This window comes from Carcharhinus amblyrhynchos, chromosome 17 (assembly GCF_965287045.1).
Source record: "Carcharhinus amblyrhynchos chromosome 17, sCarAmb.v2.hapA, whole genome shotgun sequence".
NCBI classification, from domain to species: domain Eukaryota; kingdom Metazoa; phylum Chordata; class Chondrichthyes; order Carcharhiniformes; family Carcharhinidae; genus Carcharhinus; species Carcharhinus amblyrhynchos.
Window position 1 is genome coordinate 6837411 of NC_137340.1, and position 25820 is coordinate 6863230.

The 25820-nt window shown below is 43.2% G+C and overlaps 1 protein-coding gene across 9 annotated transcripts in view; it reads left to right on the forward strand.

Moving 5' to 3' along the window:
- Positions 1-7715: 7715 nt before the first annotated feature.
- The window catches only part of LOC145354308 (ankyrin-3-like), a 736920-nt gene continuing 718815 nt past the window's right edge, over positions 7716-25820 (forward strand). For all 9 annotated transcript variants that reach the window (XM_080205431.1, XM_080205432.1, XM_080205433.1 and 6 more), the window contains exon 1: positions 7716-8010. In XM_080205431.1, coding sequence (XP_080061557.1) covers positions 7960-8010 — 51 coding nt within the window. In that variant the 5' untranslated portion in view covers positions 7716-7959. The remainder of the gene's footprint in view (positions 8011-25820) is intronic.

Below are 25820 nucleotides of genomic sequence, written 5' to 3' on the forward strand. Positions count from 1 at the left end.
GAGGGAGCTCGGTCTTTTCTCCTCAGAGAGACGAAGGATGAGAGGTGACCTGATAGAAGTGTATAAGATGTTGAGAGGTATAGATTGGGGGGAATTCTCAGAGGCTTTTTCCAAGGGCTGGAATGGTTGCTACGAGAGGACACAGGTTTAGGGGGCTGGGGAGTAGGTACAGAGGAGATGTCAGGGGTAAGTTTTTCACTCAAAGGGTGGTGGGTGAGTGGAATCGGCTGCCGTCGGTGGTGGTGGAGGCAAATTTGATTGGGTCTTTCAAGAGACTTCTGGATGAGTACATGGGACTTAATAGAATTGAGGGTTATAGGTAAGCCGAGTAGGTATGGATATCATTGGCGCAACTTGTGGGCTGAAGGGCCTGTTTGTGCTGCAGTTTTTCTATGTTCTATGTTTTCTATGTTCTACAACAGGCAGGATTCACTTGACCCGATATCAGAAAATCCTGCCTTGAGGTCAATGGATGTTTCCATTGTCTGCTCCTTGCCTGCTCCAATTCCTTGGTCGGTGGGGTGGTAGAATTCCAGTGAAAATGCTAGGATTGGTTATTAAGGAAGTATTAGCAGGGCAGTTAGCAAACAAGACAATCAGACGGAGTCAACGTGGTGAAAGGGAAATCATGTTTGACAAATTTATTAGAGCTCTCTGAGGATGTATCAAGCAGGGTGAATAAGGGCTAACCAGGAGATGTGATGTATTTGGATTCTCAAAAGGTGTTCAATAAACTGACACATAAAAGGTTATGATATGATATAGGACATCACAGTGTTGGGGGGTAATATATTAGCATAGAGAGAGTATCAGCACCCTTATCATTCGTCCTGTCTAAAAGAGCCCCTTCTCTCATTATCTACTGATGTTTCACCTTGAACCGTTTTCTTGGCAGTTGTTGTCAGCGGTGGTTTGTCATTTTCTTCCATTCCAAACCAGCCTCCCATCCATTGCCTCTGTCTACACTTCCCACTGCCTCGGCAAAGCAACCAGCATAATTAAGGACCCCACGCATCCCGGACATTCTCTCTTCCACCTGCTTCCGTTGGGAAAAAGATACAAAAGTCTGAGGTCACGTGCCAACTGACTCAAGAACAGCTTCTTCCCTGCTGCCATCAGACTTATGAATGGACCCTATCTCGCATTAAATTGATATTCCTCTACACCCTAGCTATGACTGCATTACATTCTGCACTCTCTCCTTTCCTTCCCTTTGAACGATATGTTTTGTCTGTATAGCGCACAGAAACAGTACTTTTCACTGTAAACTAATACATTTCACAATAATAAATTAAATCTCTCTTGGTTAAGATGAGGAAGCTGGTCCTAAAGTCTGCCTCAGCCAGAACTGGAATAAAACCCACGCTGTTAGCATTAAGTATGTACTAGCCATCTGGTCAACTGAGCTAAGCGGCTCCCAGACAATTGGCAAACGAACAGGAAATATAAATTTGGGATAAAGGGGTCATTTTCAGATTGGGAAGCTGTAACGAGTGGAGTGCTGACTGTACCGAGCCTCGACTATTTACGACCTGTATTCGTGACGTAAATAGGCCTTGTCTAACTCTTTTTTTTACACGGAGGGCCACATTTCAAAATTTTTCTCACCCAAGGCACCAATGAACAAATTTCAGAAAAATAAAGTTTAAATATTCAACACGAATTTAAAAAAAACTGAGTAATGAAAAGAAAACTTGCCAAGCCAAAAAAACAATGAGGAAGAGACAAAGGTGAGTATTGGAGTGTAATGGGGTGAGAGTGTATGAGGCTGATTCTACCAGCCCCTTGCACTGCTCAAGTAGCAGGGCAGGAGACATCATCTGGGGTGGTGGGGGGGGGGGGGGGGGTTGCGGGGGCAGTGGTGGGCATGGCAACCGGGTATCAGCATGAGGCTGATTACCATATTGAAATTACAGGGAGTCCCAAAATGGCTTTTCACGCCAGCGGGATTTCCCTGCCTGATTTTCCCCACCCCACCCCACCTCACCAATGATGTAATAAGGTTCCCAGCTGCAATGACAAGGAATGCCATTGTAATACACTTATATATTTCGCGGGCACCTCTGCTGCATCATATCATCCCCCAACTCCCCCACAGGTAAGTGTAACGTCCTATGTTCGGAGTTGTGAGTTTTAAAGGGAAGAAAAGGATGTGGTTTGCTCAGGTAGATTCAAAATAACAACAACAAAATAATAACAGCAAAATAACTAAAGCGGGAGCCTGTGTGTGATACCCGCCACGAGGTCCATGGGGATCACTGATTGATCTCTCTGTGGGGCTCGTTGAATACAAGTTCCCAAGTTAGACATAAACTTAACTTCTATACTGGAAACCCCAGCCATTTTGAAATTGAATATGCAGCAGACACATATTAGACATGCATCAAAATACATTTCAACATCATTCCATAACAAGAGAACAAAACGTGACATAGTTATCATAAACTACAGGAACGTTCTCCAGAATTCGAAATGGTAACAAATTCCACTGTTTACAAATTACCTGTGCGAAGGAGAATCTTGAATTCTATGACCCTGGAGCGAACTTACAGGTGAACTTTATAGCTTTGTGACATGCACTTCAGATGAAAGTTGGGGCAGGAAGGTCTGGCTGACATCTACTCTTTTGCCACTCGCAGTGGCCTGCCCAGCTGGCACTCTTACCTGTGCCTTTTATAAGGCAGGCCCAGGATTGAACTGTAGTTCCAGGCAGGAACTAATGTGTGTACACCAAAGTAATGATTTTAGTTTGCATTCTGCCATAAACAATGTTCCACTCCAGTCCGGATTCCTGAGTCATCACATTGTGAAACACCCCAATGACATCACCATCCAATCATGTGACCAGATCTTAAAGCAATCACGTGACCAGATCTTAAAGCAATCACGTAACCATTTAAATATATAACACTAGGGCATCGCCCCGGATTGCAACATTTTTTAAGAAATGGGGAACTGGCAAACAAAACCCATTGGGGACACAGAGGTAAGTAGAACACCCAAAGGGGCGGGTAAAGCCTGGATACTGTCTGTTGGCACTGCCAAGGGCACTGCCTTTAGGGCTTCCGTTGGGGACATTCAGGTTGGGGGTGGGGCATAGATTCCATGTTGAGATCAGTATATCCTTTAAAAAGGGTCCATTGATTTGTTTGGAGTTAAGGTTGCTGACGGGGCAGGCTTTGAAATCTCCCCACCTGGATATACTTTTAATCAACCTGACTGAAGTATTGACTTTTGGAACCAAATCTCACCTTGGTCTGCTCCTTTCTCCACTTTGAGCTTTTTACCATGTTCTCCTCCTCTCGCTGCCAGCCAAAGTACCATGCTAATTTTAATCAATTAGTTACCTTCACTGCTTTCCTCTCTCATCGTTTGCACTGAGCAGCTTCCCATTCTGGGAACTTGCAACTTTCATCTCTAATCATCATGCTCTGTCTCCTTTCAGTTCAGTTCCTCCCTTAAAATCACCCACTGTGTAAACTCCCCAGCTCATATTCGTAGCTTCCCCCCTTCCAAGTCCTGAACTCACATCTTGCCCAAATTTCTCTCCTATCCCCTCTCATATCATGTCCAAGCGACTTCCCCTCCTGTTTCTCAACACTGTGACCACTGAAATACTGACCACTAAACCTTCCCTCTTGCTTCCTATTCAGAGAATTTTATGAATTCTCCCTCTTCAGGTTCTGTCCCTGTCTCCTGCGAATGTGCTGTCATCACTTCTTTCCTTAGAAGGAAACCCATGACCCCTCTGTCTTTGCTAAATGCCATTCCATCTCCAAAGCCCTTGAACATGTTGTCACCTCCCAATCTTGTCCAGAACTCCATGTTTTAATCCCTCCAGGGAGGTTTCCGCTCTTGCCACAATACAAAGCAGCTCTAATCAAAAGTCACAATCAACACCCTATGTGACTATGACAAAGAGAAATGTTCCCTCCTGATCCTTCTAGACCTGTCCTTTCACACAGTTGACCGTACATCTTCCTCCAACACTTCTCCACTATCGTCTGGCTGGGTGGGACTGTTCTCATGTCATTCCATTCTTATATATCTAATTGTAGCCAGAGAATTGCCATCAGTGGTTTCTAATCCCACACTGTTAGTTCTGTTATCTCCCAGAGGCTTATCCTGGACCCTTTCTCTCTCTCATCTACATGCTGCCCCTCAGTGATATCATCTGATAGTTTTCACATGTGCACTGCTACACCCAGTTCTATCTCATCACCACCTCTCTGAACCCCTTCAATGTCTCTAAATTGTTAAACTAATTGTTAACTAAATATTGGAATTTCCAATTGGGACTACTGAAGCCATTGTCCTTAGTCCCTTGCCACTGACTTCAGTTCTCTGCCTGGTAACTTTCTGAGGCAGAACCAGAATATTTGAAGCCTTGGTGTCATAGGTTGACCCAAGAAGAGCTTCTAAGCATTTCTTCACAGGCTCATTCAAAGGGCTTACCCCCACCTCTGTAACATTGCCCATCTCTGCCTCATCTTTATTCTATTCATTCAGGGCACATGGATTTCGCTAGATAGGCCAGCATTTTATTGCCCATCCCTAATCACCTTTGAAAAAGTGCTGGAGAACTACCTTCCTGAACTCTGCATTCCATGCGGTGTAGGTACACCCCCAGTGCTACTGGGGAGAGAGATCCAGGATTTTAGCTCAGCGAGAATGAAAGAACAGTGATATATTAACAAGTCAGGATGGTCTGTTACTTAAGAGGGAACTTCCAGATAGTTGCATTCCCATGCATCTACTGCCCTTGCCCTTCTAGATGTTGTGGGTCATGGGTTTGAAAGGTGTTGTCTCGGGAACCTTGGTGAATTCCTGTGCATCTTGTAGCTGGTACACACTGTGTATCAATGGTACAGGGATTGAGTGCCAATCAAACAGCCCATCCACAAACATCATCCTGAATGGTGTTTAGTTCTGAGTGTCATTTTTTTCTGCTGCTGAAACTCTCAGTTACACCTTTGTCACCCGTAAATTTTACGATTCTAATAAACCCCTGGCATTCTAACCTTGATAAATTCAAGTTTAAAACTCTGCTGCCTGTATCCTAACTTGTACCAAATTCTTTTCATTAATCACCTCTATGCTTGCTGACCTTCACGGACTCCTGATTTAAGCAATTTTAAAATGTGATCTTAATTTACAAATCCCTCCTTTACCCCACCACATCCCTGTCATCTCCTCCATCCCTACAACCATCTGGGATATCTGCTGCTCTATAATTCGGGAGGTTTGAGGATCCACAATTTCTTAAATCTGCGCTTTCAGTTGTCCAGGCCCTAAGCTCACAAATTCCTTCTCTAAACCTTTTAAAGACAATCTTTAAAACTTTGACCAAGCTTTTAGTCATCTGACCCAATACCTCCTCAGGTGCTTTGCTTTTGTAATGTCACTGTGAAGAGTCGAGGGATATTCTGTCAAGTTAAAGGCACCAGCGCTGTCCTTGTATCATTGCACATGGGGTTGCAGGTAATGTCTTGAGATACACAGAAAGCTGGTTAGCAGATAAGAAGCAAAGAGTTGGCATAAATTGATCCTTTTCAGATTGGCAGTCAGTGACGAGTGGGGTTCCACAGGGATCTGTGCTGAGACCCTAACTGTTTACATTATATATTAATGATTTGGAAGAGGGAACAGAATGTATTATCTTTCAATTTGCAGATGATACAAAGTTGGGTGGGAGGGTGAGCTGTGAGAAAGATGCAGAGATGCTTCAGCGTGATTTGGACAGGCTGAGTGTGTGGGTAAATGCATGGCAGATGCAGTATAATGTGGATAAATGTGAGGTTATCTACTTTGGTAGCAATAATAGGGAGACAGATTATTATTTCAATGCGTGTGATTTGAGAGAGGTGGATACTCAAGTGACACCTTGGTGTCTTTGTACATCAGTTGCTGAAAGTAAGTGTGCAGGTATAGCAGGCAGTGAAGAAGGCAAATGGTATGTTGGCCTTCATAGTGAGAGGATTTGAGTATAGGTATAGGGGTGTTTTGCTGTAGTTGTATAGGCATTGGTGCGGCCACACCTGGAGTATTGTGTGCAATTTTTGTGTTTTTATCTGAGGAAGGATGTCCTTGCTATAGAAGGAGTAAAGTGAAGGTTTACCAGGCTGATTCCTGGGATGGCAAATCTGTCATATGAGGAGCAACTAAATCAGTTAGGATTATATTCATTGGAGTTCAGAAGAGTGAGAGGGGATCTCATAGAAACTTATAAAATTCTAACAGGTTTAGACAAGGTAGATTCAGAAAAAATATTCCCAATGGTGGGGGAGTCGAGAACTAGAGGTCATAGTTTGGGGGTAAGGGGTAAACCTTTTAGATCTAAGGTGAGGAGAAATTTCTTCACCCAGAGCGTAGTGAATGTGTGGAATTCACTACCACAGAAAGTAGGTCAAAATGTTGTCTGATTTCAAGAAGAAATTAGATGTAGCTCTAGGGACTAAAGGGATATGGGGGGGGGGGGGGGAGGGATCAGGATATTGAATTCTATGATCAAAATGAATGGCACAGCAGGCTTGAAGGACTGAATGGCCTACTCCTGCTTCTCTATGTATTGGTGCAGGCTGTATGAGGAGTGTAAATAAGATGAATGAAGTGTCAAAGCTTTATGTCGAGGCTATTGCTTAGTTGTAAAGGTGAAAACTAAACTCACTGATTTAACAGATAATAAACTAACCAAGAAACAGGGGATTTTCACAATACCTTCACTGCAGTGTTAATGTAAGCCTACTTGTGACACTAAGAAACAAAGATTAAAAACCTTACACAATTAGAATTTTGTTTGACTATTTAAAACTAATAAACAAACAGAAAAGGTCACAATTCATAGATACACACCACCCAAAGATTAAAGTTCACAGATACGTACCACCCAAAGATTAAAGTTCACAGATATAAAGCACCCAAAGGCGAAATTTCAAAGATATATACCACCCAGAGGTTAAAGTTCACAGATAAACACCACCCAAAGGTTAGGTTATAATTCATAGATGTGCACCGTGTAAACAGGAGCTTTTACTCACTTTTTATTTACTGATCAGATATGCAATGAAGCACATCTGAATTCCTAATTAGCCACATGTGCCTCACGTTTTGGGAAGACTAGTATCTGGAACTGGTGCCAACCCTGGCGAGATGAGCTGCGCCTCTGTTGTTCAGGGCTGAGAGTGATCAGTGTGAGATATCAGTGCTTCTCAATCCAGTTGATGCGGGATGTTTTTCCAAAGTGGAGCCAGCGAGGTTCAAGAGATCTCACAGATAAAAGTTCAGCAGCAGGTGGATGCGGAAGAAAGGCTATTTTGTGAGGCTTAAGAGCGAACTCGACAGCAGAACCGGGTTTCTTCAGTACCAGGAAGTGACTGGCTCACTGCAAATCAATTCATTCATAAATACTCCTCACTGCGACAGGCAAATAAAGCGGATTCGCCTTTCAGTCAACGTGAGAAGTGTGTGGATGTGTTGGCTTAAGGTGGAAGGAGTGGATTTAAACCTGAACAGCACAGAGTATCGAGCAGCACTGGACTGAAACTGATGCCCCAGTTCCATATTCACTTTCACTCCCATTTCAATTGGTGGGGGTTCCTGCGATTTCCCCGGGGGGGGGGAGAGAGTTGGTTCATTCCAGCTGACCCAGTGTGTAGCAGTCAGCCCAGTTATTCTGCATTGATCACTTTACTGCCATCTAGTTCAGAAATTACTCCATTGCTGCAGAGAGAGAGAGGAGGCGTCACCGTGTTTTTACCTGTAATCCATGTCATGATTCACTATTCCAGGCTGGGATAGAACTGCCTCCCTCTTTTTTTGTTAACCTCCGGGCACAGTGTTTGGAAGGATTCTCTCCTGCAGCTCACCGTCCCCAGGAAAAAAAAACCACTCTCTCTCTTTCGTTTCACTTTCCAAGGCACAGGGAGAAGGGGAAATTGAGTGAGAGTGAAGCCCAGGAACATGGCCTCCTCCTCCTCCCCTCCCGGAGGCACAGACGGACACTCTGACCAGGTGAGTAAAAAGCTTGCTGAAGTTGCCACACTCTGACTCCTTGTTGTCCCGCTCTCACCTCCTGCCTGCGCCAAACTTTTCATAGTAAGCACATCCCCAGAAGTCTCTCTGAAGGATATAAATACATTTAATGTAAAGGGCTTGAGCGAAATCTGTGCTTTCACTTGTAACAGACGCGAGTCAATTCTGCCCGAGTGTCGGTGGGATAATGTGCATGTGTTTAATTCCCCATTTTAAGCCCGCATATCTTTCACTGATCTATCTCCAGTGGCACTGGGGGAAGGTGTGTTTTGGAAGTGACATTGAAACAGCAACAGGTAGCTCTTTTTGCATACCACACAAGTAAACGAACTCAAAACAAAACACAGCAACAGGTATCCCGCAGAGAGCCCCTGGAAAAGGAGGAATCCAGGTGTAGTGTGAATAACACACAGCCTGTGGCTGCAGTGCACCAGGAGTGTCTCTGAGCCCTCACTCCTACTCTGCCGGGCTACAGTCCGCCCTGTCCTCCGCCACACAGTTCAGCTGTAATTCTCACGCCGCTTGGGATAATTAAAGTTTTACTCGGATCTCCGTCACCCGTTTTAAAGGATTCACTTGCGACTTAAGATGGGATTCTCGCCTTTGAGAGACTCTCGATAAGGGGAATCCAAACTTTATAATACAGGAACCCAAGATATTGAAAACCTTAAATGGTTTCACGCTCTACCTGGTACCTGCTCGGGGAGAGAGAGAGCGTCACTTTATTCCCACTTTAACACCCCCTTTGGATATTGCTGTTTGCAAAATGCAACACCTAAAAAAAAAAGTAACTTCTTCCAATCCCAGTTCCCGTTGCACTTCGACTCGTTCCATAGACGACTTTCCATCCCGCCTTCAGTAAATATGTGGGTTTCCGTGCAGTAACCGAACAGGGGTTAGCACACCTCCCCAGTACAAACACTTCAGCGACCTTAAACCAACGGCAACGTGGAAAAGTGTACCCTTCTAAGATAAAATGTTTCACCGCGTTTCGAATGTACATAATTCATTATGAGATCTACTTTGTATGTGTTTGTACATTTACACGTGTGTCAGTGAGGCTGGAGTGTGTTTTTAAAACTCCAACAATTATATTTAAATAATTGAAATTGTATTAAAATTTTCAACACTAACAGGGGTCACAAACTCTGCTCCATGCCTTGCTTCAATAACTAAGGACATGGAGCTCCAAGCCTGGTTTAAAAATAGTCTCCATTTAAAATACAGTTTGACAAACCTTTAATTTGGGTTGGGGGAAACCCATCCCAGTCGGTCTGCAAGAAACATTCGAGACAGATCAGGTGGCGACGGTTAAAATGAATCGGAGACGCATAGAATGTGTAGGAAAAAAAAGTGTGAACTTTGTGCTATGCTCATGTAATGTATGAATGTCTGTCTGGTATCTTCAGTACACTGCTGATCTCAGTCAGGTTAGTGTAGCAAGTGTCTGGATACCATTTCGTTGTCATTTTGAAAAATGTCACAGCTACGGGATATTTTGCAACTTGATCATAATGGTTTTTGTTTAAACAATGCATTCTTTGTGGCTGAATTTAATTGTAATTTGAGTTATGAAGAACTCTTAATTTAGTCTACCTTAAAGGCAGCAACGCTTAAGATGAGGAACGGTAGCACAGTGGTAATGTTATTGGACAATCCAGAAAACCTAATGCTCCAGAGTGAGTTTAAATCCCACCGCAGCTGGTGAGATTTGAGTTCAGTAGGTAAATCTCGATTATTTTAATGGTGATAATAAGACTGGATTGTAAAAACAATCTTTATTATTTTGTGGGATGTGGGCCAGCATTTGTTGCCCATCCCTATCACTCTTTAACCGAGTGGCAATCATAGAATCCTACAGTGCAGAAAGAGGCCATTTGGCCCATCGATGACAATCCCACCCAGGCCTATCCCCATAACCCCACTTATTTGCCCTGCTAATTCCACTGACACTAAGAGGCAATTTAGCACAGCCAATCAGCCTAACCCGCTTATCTTTGGACTGTGGGAGAAAACTCTCACAGACGTGGGGAGAATGTGCAGAGTCTGCACAGACAGTGACCCAAGCTGGGAATCGAACCTGGGTCCTGGTGCTGCAAGGCAACAGTGCTAACCACTGTGCTGCCCCAAGTGCCACCGTGCCACCTCAAAATCTGGGCTATTTAGGGATAATTCAGAGCCAACCACATTGTTGCAGGTCCAGAGCCACGTGTAGGCCAGACCAGGTAAGATTTCATTCCCTAGGAGACATTGAGCCAAATGGGTTTTTGCAACAATCAGTGGCAGTTGTCAAGGTCAGTATCACCTGAGAGCAGATTTATATTCCTGATTTACTCATCAATTTGAACGCATGTCCCGCAAACATTAGCCTGTTGAACATGAATCCAGTGACATTACCACTACACTACCACAAACATCCATCCAGTAATGACCCCAAGGGTAGGGTTATGTGTAACTCCTGATCCACATCAATCTGATTAATGGTGAAATGGCCTCGTAAATCTTAAGGTTAATTGGGGATGGGTGACAGATGCTGGCCTTTGCAGCACTGCTCCCATCCAATGAATGGATATAGAGAAAACAATTGCTTAAGTCTGGAGGAATGTAAAAGTGAGTAAATATGTTCAGAGTTAGTGGATAGAATCCCACAGTGCAAAAGGGGGCTATTTGGCCCATCAAGTCTGCACTGACAACAACTCCTATCCTTGTAACCCCAGACTTGTTCCCTGTATTTATCCCACTAATCCCCCTAACCTACACATCTTCGGACACTAAGGGTCAATTCAGCATGGCCAATTCATCCAACTTGCACATCTTTGGAGTGTGGGAGGAAACCCACGCAGACATGGGGAGAATGTGCTGACTCCACACCGACAGTGACCCGAGGCTGGAATCGAACCTGGGTCCCTGGTGTTGTGAGGCAGCAGGGCTAACCACGGTGCCACCCTACTAGTTGGATAAATGACAGAACTGAGCACATCTGTTCTTTAATCACTATTTCCCATGACACTTCCAGTGTAGGTTTAATCTGTGCTTCTATAATTATACATGATATATGTAGACTGTGTTACTTTTAGAATATAATTGTAAGTATGATGTGCTTTCTTTTCCAACTGAAGTATTTTTTTTTATCAAGAGACGCAGATATGGCTCAGGGATATCTCTCCCACCTTTGAACCCGAAGGTCGTAGGTTTAAGTTCCACACCAAAGATTTGAGCACAGAATCTAGGCTAACATGTCAATGTAAAACTGAGGGAGTGCTGCATTGTCGCATGTGCAGTCTTGCATCTGAAATGTTATTCCGAACATCCGAGATCCCATCTGCCCTTTGCAGTAAATGTAAAAGGACCAGTGATGCTCTACAAAATGTGATCCTAATGATTGTCATATTGTGGTTTGTAGCTCTGCGCTGAACATATCTTGGCTCTTGTGTTTCTATGCTTCAAAAAGTACTTGATTAGTTGTGAAGTAACTTGGGATGTCCCGAGGTGGTGGAATAACATGATATAAGTGTCAGTCTTTCTTTTTTAATAACAAGGGCCAGCAAACCCATCTGTCACTCATCCCTAAGCCAGCTGCTGTTATGCACGAGATGGAAGAACAGGAGTTTTCCTTGGTTTTTAATTTTTTTATGGGATGTGGGTGTCACTGGCTAGGCCAGCGTTTATTACCCATCCCTAGTTGCTCTTGAGAAGGTAGTGGTGAGCTGCTGCTCTGAACAGCTGTAGCCCTGAGGTGTAGGTACACCCACAGTGCTGTTAGGGAGGGTATTCCAGATTTTAACCCAGCCTCAGTGAGGGAACGGCGATCTATTTCCAAGTCAGGATGCTGAAAGAAATGTTCCAGATTGTGTTTTCACGGCTGGATAAATTGGTGGTTTTGGATAACAATGCGGTCAGAGGTAGGTGTAAGAGTTAAGTCATCTGATGAAGGATGGGCAGTTCTCAATGTCTGGATGAACAACCCAACCACAAAACTAATTTTTGTGCGTAAAGTACTTTGGGGCAGTTAAACTTGTCCGAAGGTCATGGGTTCAAAGTCCACTCTCAAAAAACATGAACACAAAATCTCAACTGATATTTCAGTGCAGCACTGAGGGAGTACTGCACTGTCGTGGGTGCTTCAGGTGAAATCATAGCATCTGGCCCATTGAACCTGCACCAATAACAATCCCACCCAGGCCTTATGCCCACTAAAGGACAATTTAGCATGGTTAATCCATCTAACCCACAAATCTTTGGACTGTGGGAGGAAACCGGAGCACCCAGAGAAAACCTATGCAGACACAAGGAGAATATGCAAACGCTACACAGTCACCTGGAGCCGGAATTGAACCCAGGTCCCTGGTGTTGTGAGGCAGCAGTGCTAACCTAATCTAACTGAGACTGCATCTGTTCTCTTGGATGGATGTCAAGATCTTCTTATTTGAAGATGAAAAAAAGAATTCCCCCACCCCCACCAATGTATATCTGTCAGCCAACATTGCTTTAAACAGATGACCCTCATCATTATCACTGTTCATAGATTGGCTGTCTCATATCCTGCATTAGAACAGTCATTGCACTCCAGAAGTACCTGATTGGCTGTAAGATGCTTTGGGATAACCTGAGGATGGTGCTATATAAATGCAAGCTACTCTTTCTATTAAAGTCCGATACAAATGGTTTTGCCTTGTGTGACAAGAAGGTTATGTTCGTGTACAAGTTGATCTCCCAGTTTTTTTTCCCCTTCTCAGAGTACTTAAAATTCCCGTCTTCTCTCTATGATACAGACTGAACCACTCTTGTCTTTGCTGTGTCAGTGTCCTCAGATCACTTGTCACTAGGCAGGAAATGGTCAGCGGCTGTGGCACCAGTGCACATCAGATGAGAATAGCTCTACAAAGTGTTGAACCTGAAAGTTGCTCAGTGACTGCTGACTTTCATCACATGATATGGTCCTGAATGCTTGTGGCACCATACCAAAATGCACAGCTTGGGTGATTGGCTATTTGGGCCCTCTATCCTTGTTTCTTTTCCATGTAATTTTAGAGAAAAGGTCTATTTTTATGGGAGATGGGCTTTGCTGGCAAGGAGAAGTCCAACATTCATTCCCCATCCCTCATCGTCCTTGAGAAATGGGTGCTAAGTTGACTAACAATCCCACTGCACATTCATTGTCATTCGAAATCTCTCTTTAACAGCAGTGAGAATGTAGCTACACCACATGTGCTGCAGCAATTTCTTTACCCCATCAATATCTTGATTGACACACAGACCAGTGGAGAGTTACTGCTCACTTGATACAAATGCTCTTTGCTTGGGATTGACACAGCTTTCTTGTGAATTCCTGAGCGTTCACTTGATGCTTCTCACCAAAGGCGCGGATCTCCAAGACAGAAACCACACTCTCGACTCAGTTTCAACTACAGAGCAAACACATAAGTTCCCTAAGCTCAGTGCTCCAGTCTCACCTCTGCTAAACTGATCACATAGCTGAATAATCAGTTTGAGGGTTCAGTCATCTACTGTCCGAAAAGCCTTGTAGTTTTTTTTCCCCTTCTCAGAGTACTTAAAATTCCCGTCTTCTCTCTATGATACAGACTGAACCACTCTTGTCTTTGCTGTGTCAGTGTCCTCAGATCACTTGTCGCTAGGCAACAGTTAAGCTTTTCTAGCTTGAGTTTTGCTTTTGGAATTGCTGAACTTTTAACTCTTTTTAACCCCTCTTTCTAACTTCAGAGGTTCTGAGACCCCTCAAAATATGTGTATGCAGACCAGAACTTTTCAGTCACAAGGCTATACAGAGACACGGGCACCAAGTATATTTGAGAACACAGTCAAGTTAATGATGTTCATTACAGTAGACTTTCAGCTTCTAGAGGAGATGGTGGGACAAAAAAAACACATAGACCTAAAGTGATTAAGACTATGTGTGACTATCCCCTCTACGTCAAGGATTTGTATCTGAATTGTTCCTACATGAGAGACTGTAGCTACTCCAAGGTGCTTGTGGCAGAACTCTGCAGATTCCTTCAGCCAGCCAGCTTTGTCAGTAGCAATGGCTGGCCAAGTAACAGCTGCCACAGTGGAGTATATACAAATTTACACTCCACAGAATGCTTTCAAACAGGAGATACCTTTCAAATCTCCCAAACTGCAGTACATGGTGCATCACACAGATGCTCCCTTTGAAACCAAGAAATTCTCTTCTTTGCAATGAAGCAGGCAATGATACTTAATCATGCTGTTGGATGTCTCGGTGAGGCTATATTGGTCATCCTTATGGTCCCCTGTGCCCCACGTATTAACTTAGAGCATCCGTTCTCTATCAATGTGAAACCAAAAGAGAAAATGCTGGAAAATCTCAGCAGGCCTGGCAACATCTGCAAGGAGAGAAAAGAGCTGACGCTTCGAGTCCAGATGACCCTTTGTCAAAGCTTGACGCCGTCAGACCTGCTGAGATTTTCCAGCATTTTTTCTTCTGGTTTCAGATTTCAGCATCCACAGTAATTTGGTTTTATCTGGTCAATGTGCAGCTGCTCTGTGACCATAAGTACAGAATAATGCACATTTATACAACCAATCTGGTGGACACCAGGTTAGCCTGCCTAATCTTAAAATCCACTGCCACTAAAAATCCAAACAAAGCTTGGTCTTAGCACCCCTGCTGTAGATCAACAATACAAGTCAAAGACTTGAGCGCATAATCTAGGCTGGTACTTCAGTGCAGTGCTGAGGGAGTGCTACACGGTCAGAGGAAGTGTCTTCCAAATCAGGTATTAAATCAAGATTCCATCACTCCTCCCAGCCTACAAAGAGAAAAGAGTCTTCAACGTTTTATGAAGAAAAGGAGTGGGGCGTTCTGCCTAGTTTCTTGATCACTGTTTCTGGGACCTTGCCATGCACAAATTTCCTGTTTCATTTCCCTGCATTACTTCAGGTATTCTTAATAAAAGATAAAGTTCTTTGGGATGACCTGAGGCAATGAAAAAGGAGCTAGAAATGCAAATACCTCTCTCACTTTTGCTTTCTGCTGGAATTCTGACAAGTCGTTCCATTTATTAGCCGGTCTGACAAATCTTCAGTTTTAATTTTCTGTTGGCATGACTCAATTCAATTGGATCAGGACCAAGATGTCTGTGTTCAACAGAGTGAATAGACTAACTGGATTGGGTCAAATTGAAGCTCTGAATTGGTTGCCTTTTACAGGAATTATTTCCCAACCAACCAAGAGTCTTTTTTTTTCACTTGACATACTGGTCTAGTGTTCTATTTACACATTTTGAAGCAATTTTTAAAAGTTGCATCTCGGCCTTTTGGCTAATATGCAAATGAGATCAAGTCTTGGAGAAAGAGCTATGCCTACTCCAATCAGTTTGGATCTTGTAGATCAAGCCCAAGATAGGAGGTGTGAGCCCTGTCTTGTCAGCTTGGATCGGGAATGTCTCGACTTGTTGGGACTCTGAATTGGGCTCGATTGGATTGAATTGGAATCAAAACAAAAAATAGTTCTTCCTGATTTGAATTTTCTAATTCTGTCAACTTCAAACTCCTGTTCTTTAGTTCAGGAGAACTAAATTTTATGAAAGTGAAACTAATGAAGGAAGTTCAATAAAGTTAATGTTAGAAATATTTTTTACCTGTAATTTCTCAATTGACCACAGGAGATTTTAGATTTATATAGCACCCATCACCTCAGGACATCCCAACCTTTTGCAGTGTAAATGCAGCAACCACTTTGCATATCGCAATGCCTCAACAAAAATAAGTCAATCATCATATATTTTCTTTTAAGTGCGATTAGTTAACAAATGTTGGCTTGAACTTCCTTGCTGTTCTTTAAATGGTACCATGGGATCTCTTTTTGAGAGTAAACTTTATAATACACAATGGATGTGCATGTCATTGGCTAGACCAGCATCTGTTGCTCATCCCTGGTGGTGGTGGGCTGCCTTTCTGAACCACTGCAATCCATGCTGTGTAGCGGCACCCACTACTCTATTACAAAAGGAGTTCCAGGATTTTGATCCATGGACAGTGAAGGAAGAGTCGATTATATTTTCATGTCAGGATGATGAGTAACTTGGAGGGAAGCTTCCAGGTGGTGGTGTCCCATGTGTCTGTAACTTTGCCCTCCAAAATCTCAGGTTTGGAAAGTGCTGTTGAAGGAGCCTTGGTGAGGTGCTGCAGGGCACCATGCAGATGGTACACACTGTCAATTGTGCACTGGGGAAGGGAGTAAATGTGGAAGCAGAGGTCGGGTGGTGAATCTCTGGAATTCTCTGCCCGTTGAAGTGGTGGAGGCTGCCTCGCTCAATGTATTTAAGTCACGGGTAGATAGGTTTTTGGTAGGCAAGGGAATTAAGGGTTATGGGGAGAAAGCGGGAAAGTGGAACTGAGCCACTTCAGATCAGCCATGATCTTATTGAATGGCGGGGCAGCCTCGAGGGGTTAGGTGGCCTACTCCTGCTCCTACTTCTTATATTCTTATGGGATGCCAATCACACGAGCAGCTACGTTCTGGACAGCTCACGCCCGGGAATACAAAAAGGACTTCATTTATATAGTGCATGACTCGGGGTATCCTGAAATATTTTGCATATCAAAGTGTAGTTCCTGTAGGGAAATGAATCAGGGCACGATCACTCCTTCAAACAGTGATGAGGTGTTATCTGTTGAAGTGGCGGTGAGTGAGGATAAATACTGGTCAGGATATTAGTTGAAACCTTTGCTCTTCCGATAGTTTCATAGAATATTTTGCACCCATCTGAGATAGCAGAGTTCACAATTTAACATGTCATCTCAAATTCCTCTGATAGTGAAACACTCCTCAGTTCTGCACTAAAGTGTCAGCCTGAATTATGGGGCTTGAAGTTACTCGGGGCTGGGCTGAAACTCAGTAGTGTTGGAGCTGGAGTTGGAAGATGTGAGTTGTACAGGTGACTGCAGATCACACACTCATCAGCTAATGTGTTCTGCTCCTTCACTGGTTAAAATTGAACACGGGTAAACAGGCTCGGGCACAGTTGCTTTGCTTGTAGAATTGAAGAAACTTCATTTGTACTTTTAACTATGAATAACTTGAGACAACTTGAAAAGGGAGTATGTTCTAAATAGCAACGCCAATGTCCCTCATATTGCTGAGCACAGCAAGGAAAAGTCGACCATAGTCCATGATCTATGTAAATCAAGGTAACAGGTGACTTGAAGAGCCTATCAGGTTTGCGATTGTAACATCTTGTTTATGGACAACCAATGATTTCAGGATTAACCAGCTCAAATTAGTAACTCATTTTTGCACTCAATGAATCATTATAAAATCGTACTATAAGCCGTTATTCAGCACACCTCAAATAATTGAGAATGCTATCTGGAGAAGAAGAACGATGATGGCGGAGGAATATTGACGAGGAAATCAAGGGAACTGAACCGCTCTTCTTCAAAGAGTGACTGGAAATAATTTGTTTTGAATGCCAACTGCCTGCCAATAGAAACAGATTTTGGTGTACCCATTTTCAGTTTAGCAACACTGCAGAAGAATAAGATTAATTATTAGTGAATCTGTATTCAGTGGGGGGGGGATCTCTCCCCTGCTTCTTGTTGTTGCAAGGTGATCTTATTCATTCACTACATTGGTTTAATATCACATTAGTAACTCATTTTTGCACTTGGCTCAGTTAATCGCGGTTTTGCGCCATTCCTTTGGGGTCAAATGGAGCTGAATATCAAGAAGTGCATCTAAGCAATGGCCATGTGGTAAGAGCCAAACTGGTTCTTTACTCCACTGTGTCTTGCTGTACACTCCTTGTTATTTAAGGATGTCCAAACTGGAAATCATTTCCTGTTAATCCTCTCATGACTGACGAGGCCAATGTGGGATTGGCATGAACTTCTGCAGCACTGACCATTCATGTTGGTGTTTGGGAGAACATCTGTATCCACGCCACCTCTGACCTTCTCTGGGCAGGGTGGATGTTGCAAGTTTGGCTTAGTTTGGTCCTCAAAATATCATGAACAAGTTTCAGCTCTTGCTATCCTGGGCTGGTTGGCTTCAGTGTTTTTTTTTCCAAGAGAGGTGACCTACAATGCTGAGGTTTGTAAGGCTCTTTTTGTTTTAGGGTGACCTTTCATGCTTGCTACTAACCACCTTGTTTATCCTGAGACAGTCCCCCTAGGACGCTGGTGTGCTCATTATTTTATGCTATTTGTGTTTGAAATGAAAGTATTTCAAGTATCAACCTGCCCATGTTGAGGAATTCCCTGATAAGTAAGTTCAATAATTTTTAAAACAGGTTTGGTAATTTACATGCAAGTGTGTCCCCACTTCCTGCCCACTTTAACTTAATGAATTGGATAACTTCTATTTTCTCTTCAATGAGATCATGGTGCATACAGCTTTGGCAATGATTGGTTAGTACGATGTGTGAAACTAAATTGATCCTCGATGTCGTCACCCGTTTTGGGTGAACAGTCTTGAGTGTACGAATAACCACGCTCGTAGTCAGTTTAAGATAAGCTTGAAACATGGCTCATTTATGCTTGCTGCAACTAAAAGGAATATGATCAAACCCAGCCCCTTTTTTTAATTACAGGGAGCTTGGTTCCCCATTGCTTTCTCCAAGGCAGCAGCTCAACCAATTGGAGTCTGCTTGTCAACCAGTCAACAACTATAGCAAAAATTGTGATTCCTTGAAATTTGACATTCTTGCATTTGTCCGGCTAAGTGCAAGATGAAAAGCTTTGCCAAGATATCTCTCTGTTCAGTGATGTACTACAAGTGACCATTCAACCATCCTGTAAGGAGAATGCCTTTTCTGCACTTAATCCCTGGCAACTGAAATCAGGTCTTCACCACATGTATGCAAAGCTCACGTTACTTCTCCCAAGAACATTGCACCTCTTTGCCCCTGAACAAACAGTTGTGTTTGAATTATTGTTGCTTGGATGTAGATATTGATTCACCTGTGAGTTATCAGGGTCTCAGCTTTGTTTTACTCACAGTCCCTTAGCCATGAGTATGTATCCTAGGTTGACGCGTTGGAAGTACTCCCTTTGAAATGAGATGGTAAACTGAAGCCACGGACTGGATTCTCTGACCATTCACACCAGCAGGATTCTGAGTGCCGAATTGTTCATCCTCATTAGCAGTGATGGTGGGACGTGAACGGCCAGAGAATTCCAGCTCTTGGCATTCAAAACAAATTATTTCCAGTCACTCTTTGAAGAAGAGCGGTTCAGTTCCCTTGATTTCCTCGTCAATATTCCTCCGCCATCATCGTTCTTCTTCTCCAGATAGCATTCTCAATTATTTGAGGTGTGCTGAATAACGGCTTATAGTACGATTTTATAATGATTCATTGATTGCTGTTGATGGGACCTTTCCATGTTTCTATTATCTGTTGCATTTTCATACACCGTGGCTCTCAAATATTTTCTAGTGTCGTAAAAGACATGTTCGTATATTTTTTTTGTCCAAGCTTTTTTGTCTTTATAGACTGCTTATAAATTCAAATCCATGATGCCTTGAATTTGCATCTAATTCAAACTGCCTGCCAATAGAAACAGATTTTGGTGTACCCATTTTCAGTTTAGCAACACTGCAGAAGAATAAGATTAATTATTAGTGAATCTGTTTTCAGGTGGGGGGGGGGGGGGATCTCTCCCCTGCTTCTTGTTGTTGCAAGGTGATCTTATTCATTCACTACATTGGTTTAATATCACATCTGTTGAAGTGCTGTATGGCGCTGGAATGTCAGCCCAGTTTGTGATTGCAACCTGCACTGGGGCTTCTTGAACCTATGATTTTCTGTCTCCTGAAGCCAAGAGTGCTGACAGTCACTGCCAAGCAGATGACTTATTCACTGCACTCCACCTATGACTAATTTGAACTGTAGGTGTCTTTTCAGTACCTGCTCCTTGAAGGAGCTTTCCAATTGGGTCCATCCTCTGGTCTTCATACTCTTACAGGTGTTCCCTTTTCAAACATTTCTCCAATTTCCTTTTGAGAAATTCTCATTGAATCTGCATCTATCTCCCTTTTCAGGCAGTACAATCCAGATCACAACTCAGTGTTATTATTTTCTCTGCAGGAAAATTACCTTGAATTTTATCCTCTGGTTACTGACCCTTCTGCCAGTTGAAACAGTTTCTCCTTATTTACTTTATCAAACTCCATGCAATTGTAAACATTTTTTAATCCAATCTCTCCTTTTTTGTTTTGAGAGAATGACCCCAGTTTCTTCAGTCTCTTCCATAAATGTGAAATACTGGACATTTGAGTAAATCCTTGTCAAATGTTTGGCATCATAAAATTTGGTACCCAAAATAAAAGATGACACTAAGATTGGGGAAAGGCAAATTGTGCGGAGGGTGTGGAGAGTCTGCAGAAGGATCTAGATAGGCTGGGCGAATGGGCCAGGAAATGGCAAATGGAATTTAATGTTGGCAAGTGTGAGGTGGTCCACTTTGGTAGGAAGAATGGTAGGAAGGACTATTACTTACGTGGCGAAAAACTGCAGCAGGCGACGGTGCAGAGGGACCTCGGGGTCCTTGTGCATGAGTCGCAAAAACCCAGCCTGCAAGTGCAGCAGGTGGTCAGGAAGGCGAATGGGATGCTGGCCTTCATAGCGAGGGGGATTGAATATAAAAGTAGGGAGGTCTTGCTGCAGCTGTATAGGGCATTGGTGAGGCCGCAGCTGGAGTACTGTGTGCAGTTTTGGGCGCCGCACCTGCGCAAGGATATTTTGGCCCTGGAGGGAGTGCAGAGGAGGTTTACTAGGCTGATACCGGAGTTGAGGGGGTTGAGCTATGAGGAGAGGCTGAATAAACTAGGCTTGTACTCGTTAGAGTTTAGAAGAATGAGGGGAGATCTCATTGAGACGTATAAGATGATGAATGGGATGGATAGGATAGAGGTGGAAAGACTCTTCCCGCTCAAAAAAGACAGTAGGACTAGGGGGCACAGCCTCAAGATAAAGGGGGGGCGGTTCAGAACGGAGTTGAGGAGGAACTTCTTCACTCAAAGGGTGGTGAATCTCTGGAATTCTCTGCCCGTTGAAGTGGTGGAGGCTGCCTCGCTAAATATTTTTAAGAAGCGGGTTGATGGGTTTTTGATAAGAGAGGGGATTAAGGGTTATGGGGAGAGGGCGGGAAAGTGGAACTGAGCAGCGACAGATCAGCCATGATCTTATTGAATGGCGGGGCAGGCTCGAAGGGCCAGATGGCCTACTCCTGCTCCTATTTCTTATGTTCTTATGTTCTTATGTTCTTAAACACATCTACACGGGAGTGTAAGAGAACCTTTCTTTTGCAACCCCAAGAATCAATTTTTCATACTTGGTGTGAGTCCTTTTCGGACAAGGTATGTTATACTCACATCAATAGCCTCCATTTTACTCCCCACAAATCCCACCTACTGGGACAATTAGAGTTGAGTGCAATAGATCAACAGATGAGGTAGGCTGTACAGCAAAGATGTGCAGGAGTTAAAGACATGTCCACACAGTGCAGACCTTGTGTGACAAATGACGATGTTGGCGACCTCACACCAGCAGTTCACTTCTATATTCAGCACCTAAGTATATCCCTATTTTTGGAGGGATTTTTTAAAAGTCAACTTGTATGCAGGCACCTCCAATTTGGGTTGCATAAATCTTGAGCATAACTTCCTTGCTTTTGTTTTCCGTGCTTCTATTTATAAAGTCAGGAATCAACTTTTCTCGTTACTTTCAGAATTTTGTTGTTTGTGTAGCCACTTTAACGCAATAGCAATTCGTACATATTTGCTTATGATAACTGAGGAAACCTGACTAGAAAGGAACTGTATTTATTATTAAGCACAAAATAAAGCCACCACTCTGTGGTATACATACATAAGTCCAAACTAAGACAATAATTCTGCAGATCCTTCCCACTTTCTGCCTTCTAAAGGGCTCAGGTGACGGGTTCCAGCAGGGTAGGCCATTGAATATGAGTTCTCTCAGTAACTGGCAATGAGCCCCCCAGGGAGATCAATTAGAGATTCCCCGTGGAACTCATGGCGATTATCACATTGCCTCCCCTTATTTTTCCTACTGAAATTAATTGCTTCACATTTCTCTGCATTAAATGTCATCTGCCACGTGTCAACCCGTGTCCTCCTGAATCTGTTATTATCCTCCTCACTGTTCACAATGTCTTGGGTTTGTTCTCATCTGCCAACTTTGAGTTATGCCTGTATCCCTAAAGCCAGGTTGCTAATAGACATCAGCATCCCAGCTCTCTCTCTCTTGTCAATGAACAGATCCCAGCTCCCTATATTCTCCCCTCATTTATGAATGGATCCCAACTCTCTGTATTTACCCCTCATTAATGAACTGATCCCAGTTCCCAACATTCAACCTCTCGACCTGATGCAAGTCATTTTACAGGGGAATGTTTATGGTAGGTTTCATGGGTTCAACAGCTTCATAATGCAGAGAGTGGTGGGTGTGTGGAATGGGGTGCCGGCAATAGTGGCGGAGGCGAATTCAGTAGGGTCTTTTAAGAGACTTTTAGATAGGTACATGGAACTTAGTAAGGTAGAGGGTTATAGGTAAGCCTAGTAATCTCTAAGGTTCGGCTGAAGGGCCTGTATTGTGCTGTCGTTTTTCTATGTTTCTAATAATGTGACTTGATCAAATGTTTGTTGCTGAAACACTCCCGGTGACACTAGTTATTTCCGATTGTAACTACCTTTGATTTCAGAACTCTGCACTTGGAAGTCTGTGTACTGTGGGCCATTTCTTAAATAACCAAGTACTCATGTGAACACCAGCTGGGAAGTTGCACAGTTGAAGTTTCCCCTTATTTACTCTATCCAAAATCTACTGAATCTTCCTTAGTAATCCACTCTGGATCCCAGAAAGGTAACTGGGAGTATGTTCTAAATGATGAGGAAGTAGGCTTTATAAAGGAATACAGAAAAGTGGCAGTGAAGTGCTGGCGATTTAGCAGCACAATGTGGGTGACCTTCCCTCAGCTTTGTGTGTTTAAGCTCACTGAGGAAACACATCTGTGGCTCAGTTTAGAGGCATTTCATGGCAAGTGTATGTTATAGTTTTAGACATACAGTGGAGAAAATAACCATGGTGTTATCTTAAGAATAGTCTTTTCAATGATTTGAAATATGACTAGTTCTGAAACAAACATTTGAAGTAGTAACACTAAGTCATTGATAGACACCACCACAGCTGTGTTGGGGCATATCATTGGCTACTGCTCCAATAGGAATATTTCCAAGCCGATGAACATTGATATTTTCTGTGCAGAAAGCTTTTGTGCAGGATATGGAGATTAATTTATTGACTTAAACACGCACTTTTTGTGCAGAAAAGGGCCTGTGTTGTGACAATGGACCTGGGGTCAGAATGCAGGGCCTTGAAACCAATTGTACTTCTCAAAGCATTCAAAATGAATTTTGCTACTTGGCATTGTAAGTCTACGGGTCTCTTTTTCTGGCTAAATAACAGTTGGTCTTGTAATCTGACGATAAAAAACTTGCTGTAGAGCCATGGTAAAAGCACCCTTTTCTACAGGGTTCATTGAACACCGATAATGTGCTGGAGTTTGGTTGTGGCTTTACACTGCACTCTCTGATTCTGTTTATAAAGCACAATCGCAACTCGGTGAAGCAAAAAAACTCTCGAATGGTACAAAGCCCCATTTTAAATTCTTTTTGCATGCAGTAGGAGGAATGATATAAAATCATAGAATCCCTGCAGTGTGGAGGGAGGCCACTCAGCCCATCAGTTCTGCACCGACCACAATCCTATCCTGGCCCTAAACCTATAACCCCACATTTTAATCCCTCTAACATATGCGTCTAGGGGTATTAAAGTGACAATTTAGCATAGCCATTCCATCTAATCTGCACATCTTTGGACTGTGGGAGGAAACCGGAGCGCCCGGAGGAAACCCACGCAGATACAGGGAGAACATGTAAACTCCAGACAGACAGTGACCCAAACTGGGAATCGAACCCAGGTTCCTGGGGCTGTGAGGCAGCAGTGCGAGCCACTTTTCCATTGTGCTGCCCCTAATGGCTTGCAAGCCGTTTCTTTATAAAGTTTGAGTATTTGTCCAGTGACCATGGCGCCTGCTCTCAGTTTGCAAAAGAATTCCCTTTCCTCCATCATAAATAAAAATGGAGTTGTTTGCATTTTTAAGAAGTGACCTGAATTTAACGTGTATATAAATGAGCTGTCCATGGTTCATTGTATCTTAACTTCACCTTATTTCCATACCCTTTGATAAACTTTTATTAGGCAAGGATATTAATCGGTCAGTTAACTGACCCCCATCTCAACAGCTTCTTTGGGGGTGAGAGGGTTTGAGATTTCCAATGTCTTTTGCAGGATGAAGTGTTTCCTGATGACATCGCTCTGCAGTTGGCTAGCGTTAATTCTTCATGTTAATGTCTCTTTGTTTTAGACTTGTTTTGGGTGGCATGGTGGTTAGCACTGCTGCCTCACAGCACCAGGAATCTGGGCTCAATTCTGGCCTTGGGTCACTGTGAAGTTTGCACGTTCTCCCCGTGTCTGCGTGGGTTTCCTCTGGGTGCTCCGATTTCCTCCCACATTCCAAAGATATGTGAAGTAGGTTGATTGGCTATGCTAAATTGCCCTGAGTGTCAGGGTTATATGTGGGGTTATGGGGATAGGGCCTGGGGTGGGATTGTTGTCAGGGCAGGCTCGATGGGCCAAATGGCCACCTACACTAGGGATTCTATGATGCTGTCCACCAGAGAAAAATGTTTTTCACTGTCAGCTCAATCAATTCCTTCAGTCATCTTAACCTCATTCATACCACCCCTTCATGTTCATACGCCTAGTCTGTGCAACTTGCCCTTGAGTTTAACCTTACTAGCGTCAATGCTTTGTTCGGTAATCAAAATTAAATGTTTACAAGTTCTGGAAGGTTGTAAATCTGGTCATGTGCTGTCATGTTGGTATTTGCACCAAGTCTCATTTAAAGTTTGCAGAATTTGGTCTATACTCTCTATTCAGTAGCCTTACAGCTTTTCCATACATGTTAAGGTTATTCACGAAGGCCCTGCCTTCTCAACTGTTGCCCCCTCACCTGAAGTGTGGTGATCCTCAGGTTAAATTACCACCAGTTAGCTCTTCCCCTCAAAGGAGAGAGCAGCTTATGATCATTTGGGACTATAGCGACATAACTTTTAGCTTTATAATAAAAAAAAATGTGCAATTTGAAGAAATGAAATTGGGCTCTCCTGACAGCTGAGTGGGTAAATGAACCAGGAGATACAAACTTATCCAGTTTAGTGTGGGTCCACGTTACCTTGAGTGTTACCAGGGAGGAAGGTGCTCCAATAAGCCTTTGTATCCAAAGGCTAGAATGGGTAAAGTTGACCAAAATAGCTACAGGTGACTGTTGGTTGACCCAGTTCCATGTAGGTGTTGGATATGGAGGGTAAGATTGGGCTCTGTTATATAGCCTATATTAGCACTCGGGCAATGATGAATGGACAGCCCATTTTACAACCTGTCCAATTTTTGTTTTCCGTGCTGTATAAAGGACATAGGAAGGTATCCAAATTAGGCCGTTACTTCATAATTGCCAATTTTGTATTGCTATCCAAGGCCAATTTCATCCCTATTGCTTTCATTGGCACGTAAAGAGCTCTCTTCAGAGAGGAGGAGGCTTTGTGGAATTGTTTGCAACATGAATCAGTGTCTTTGTAATGAAGGGGAGAAATCGGCACTTAAAATTTCCAGTTAAATACGAAAATCAACCTGAATGCAGCCTTTGTCTTCTCATGGGCCTTC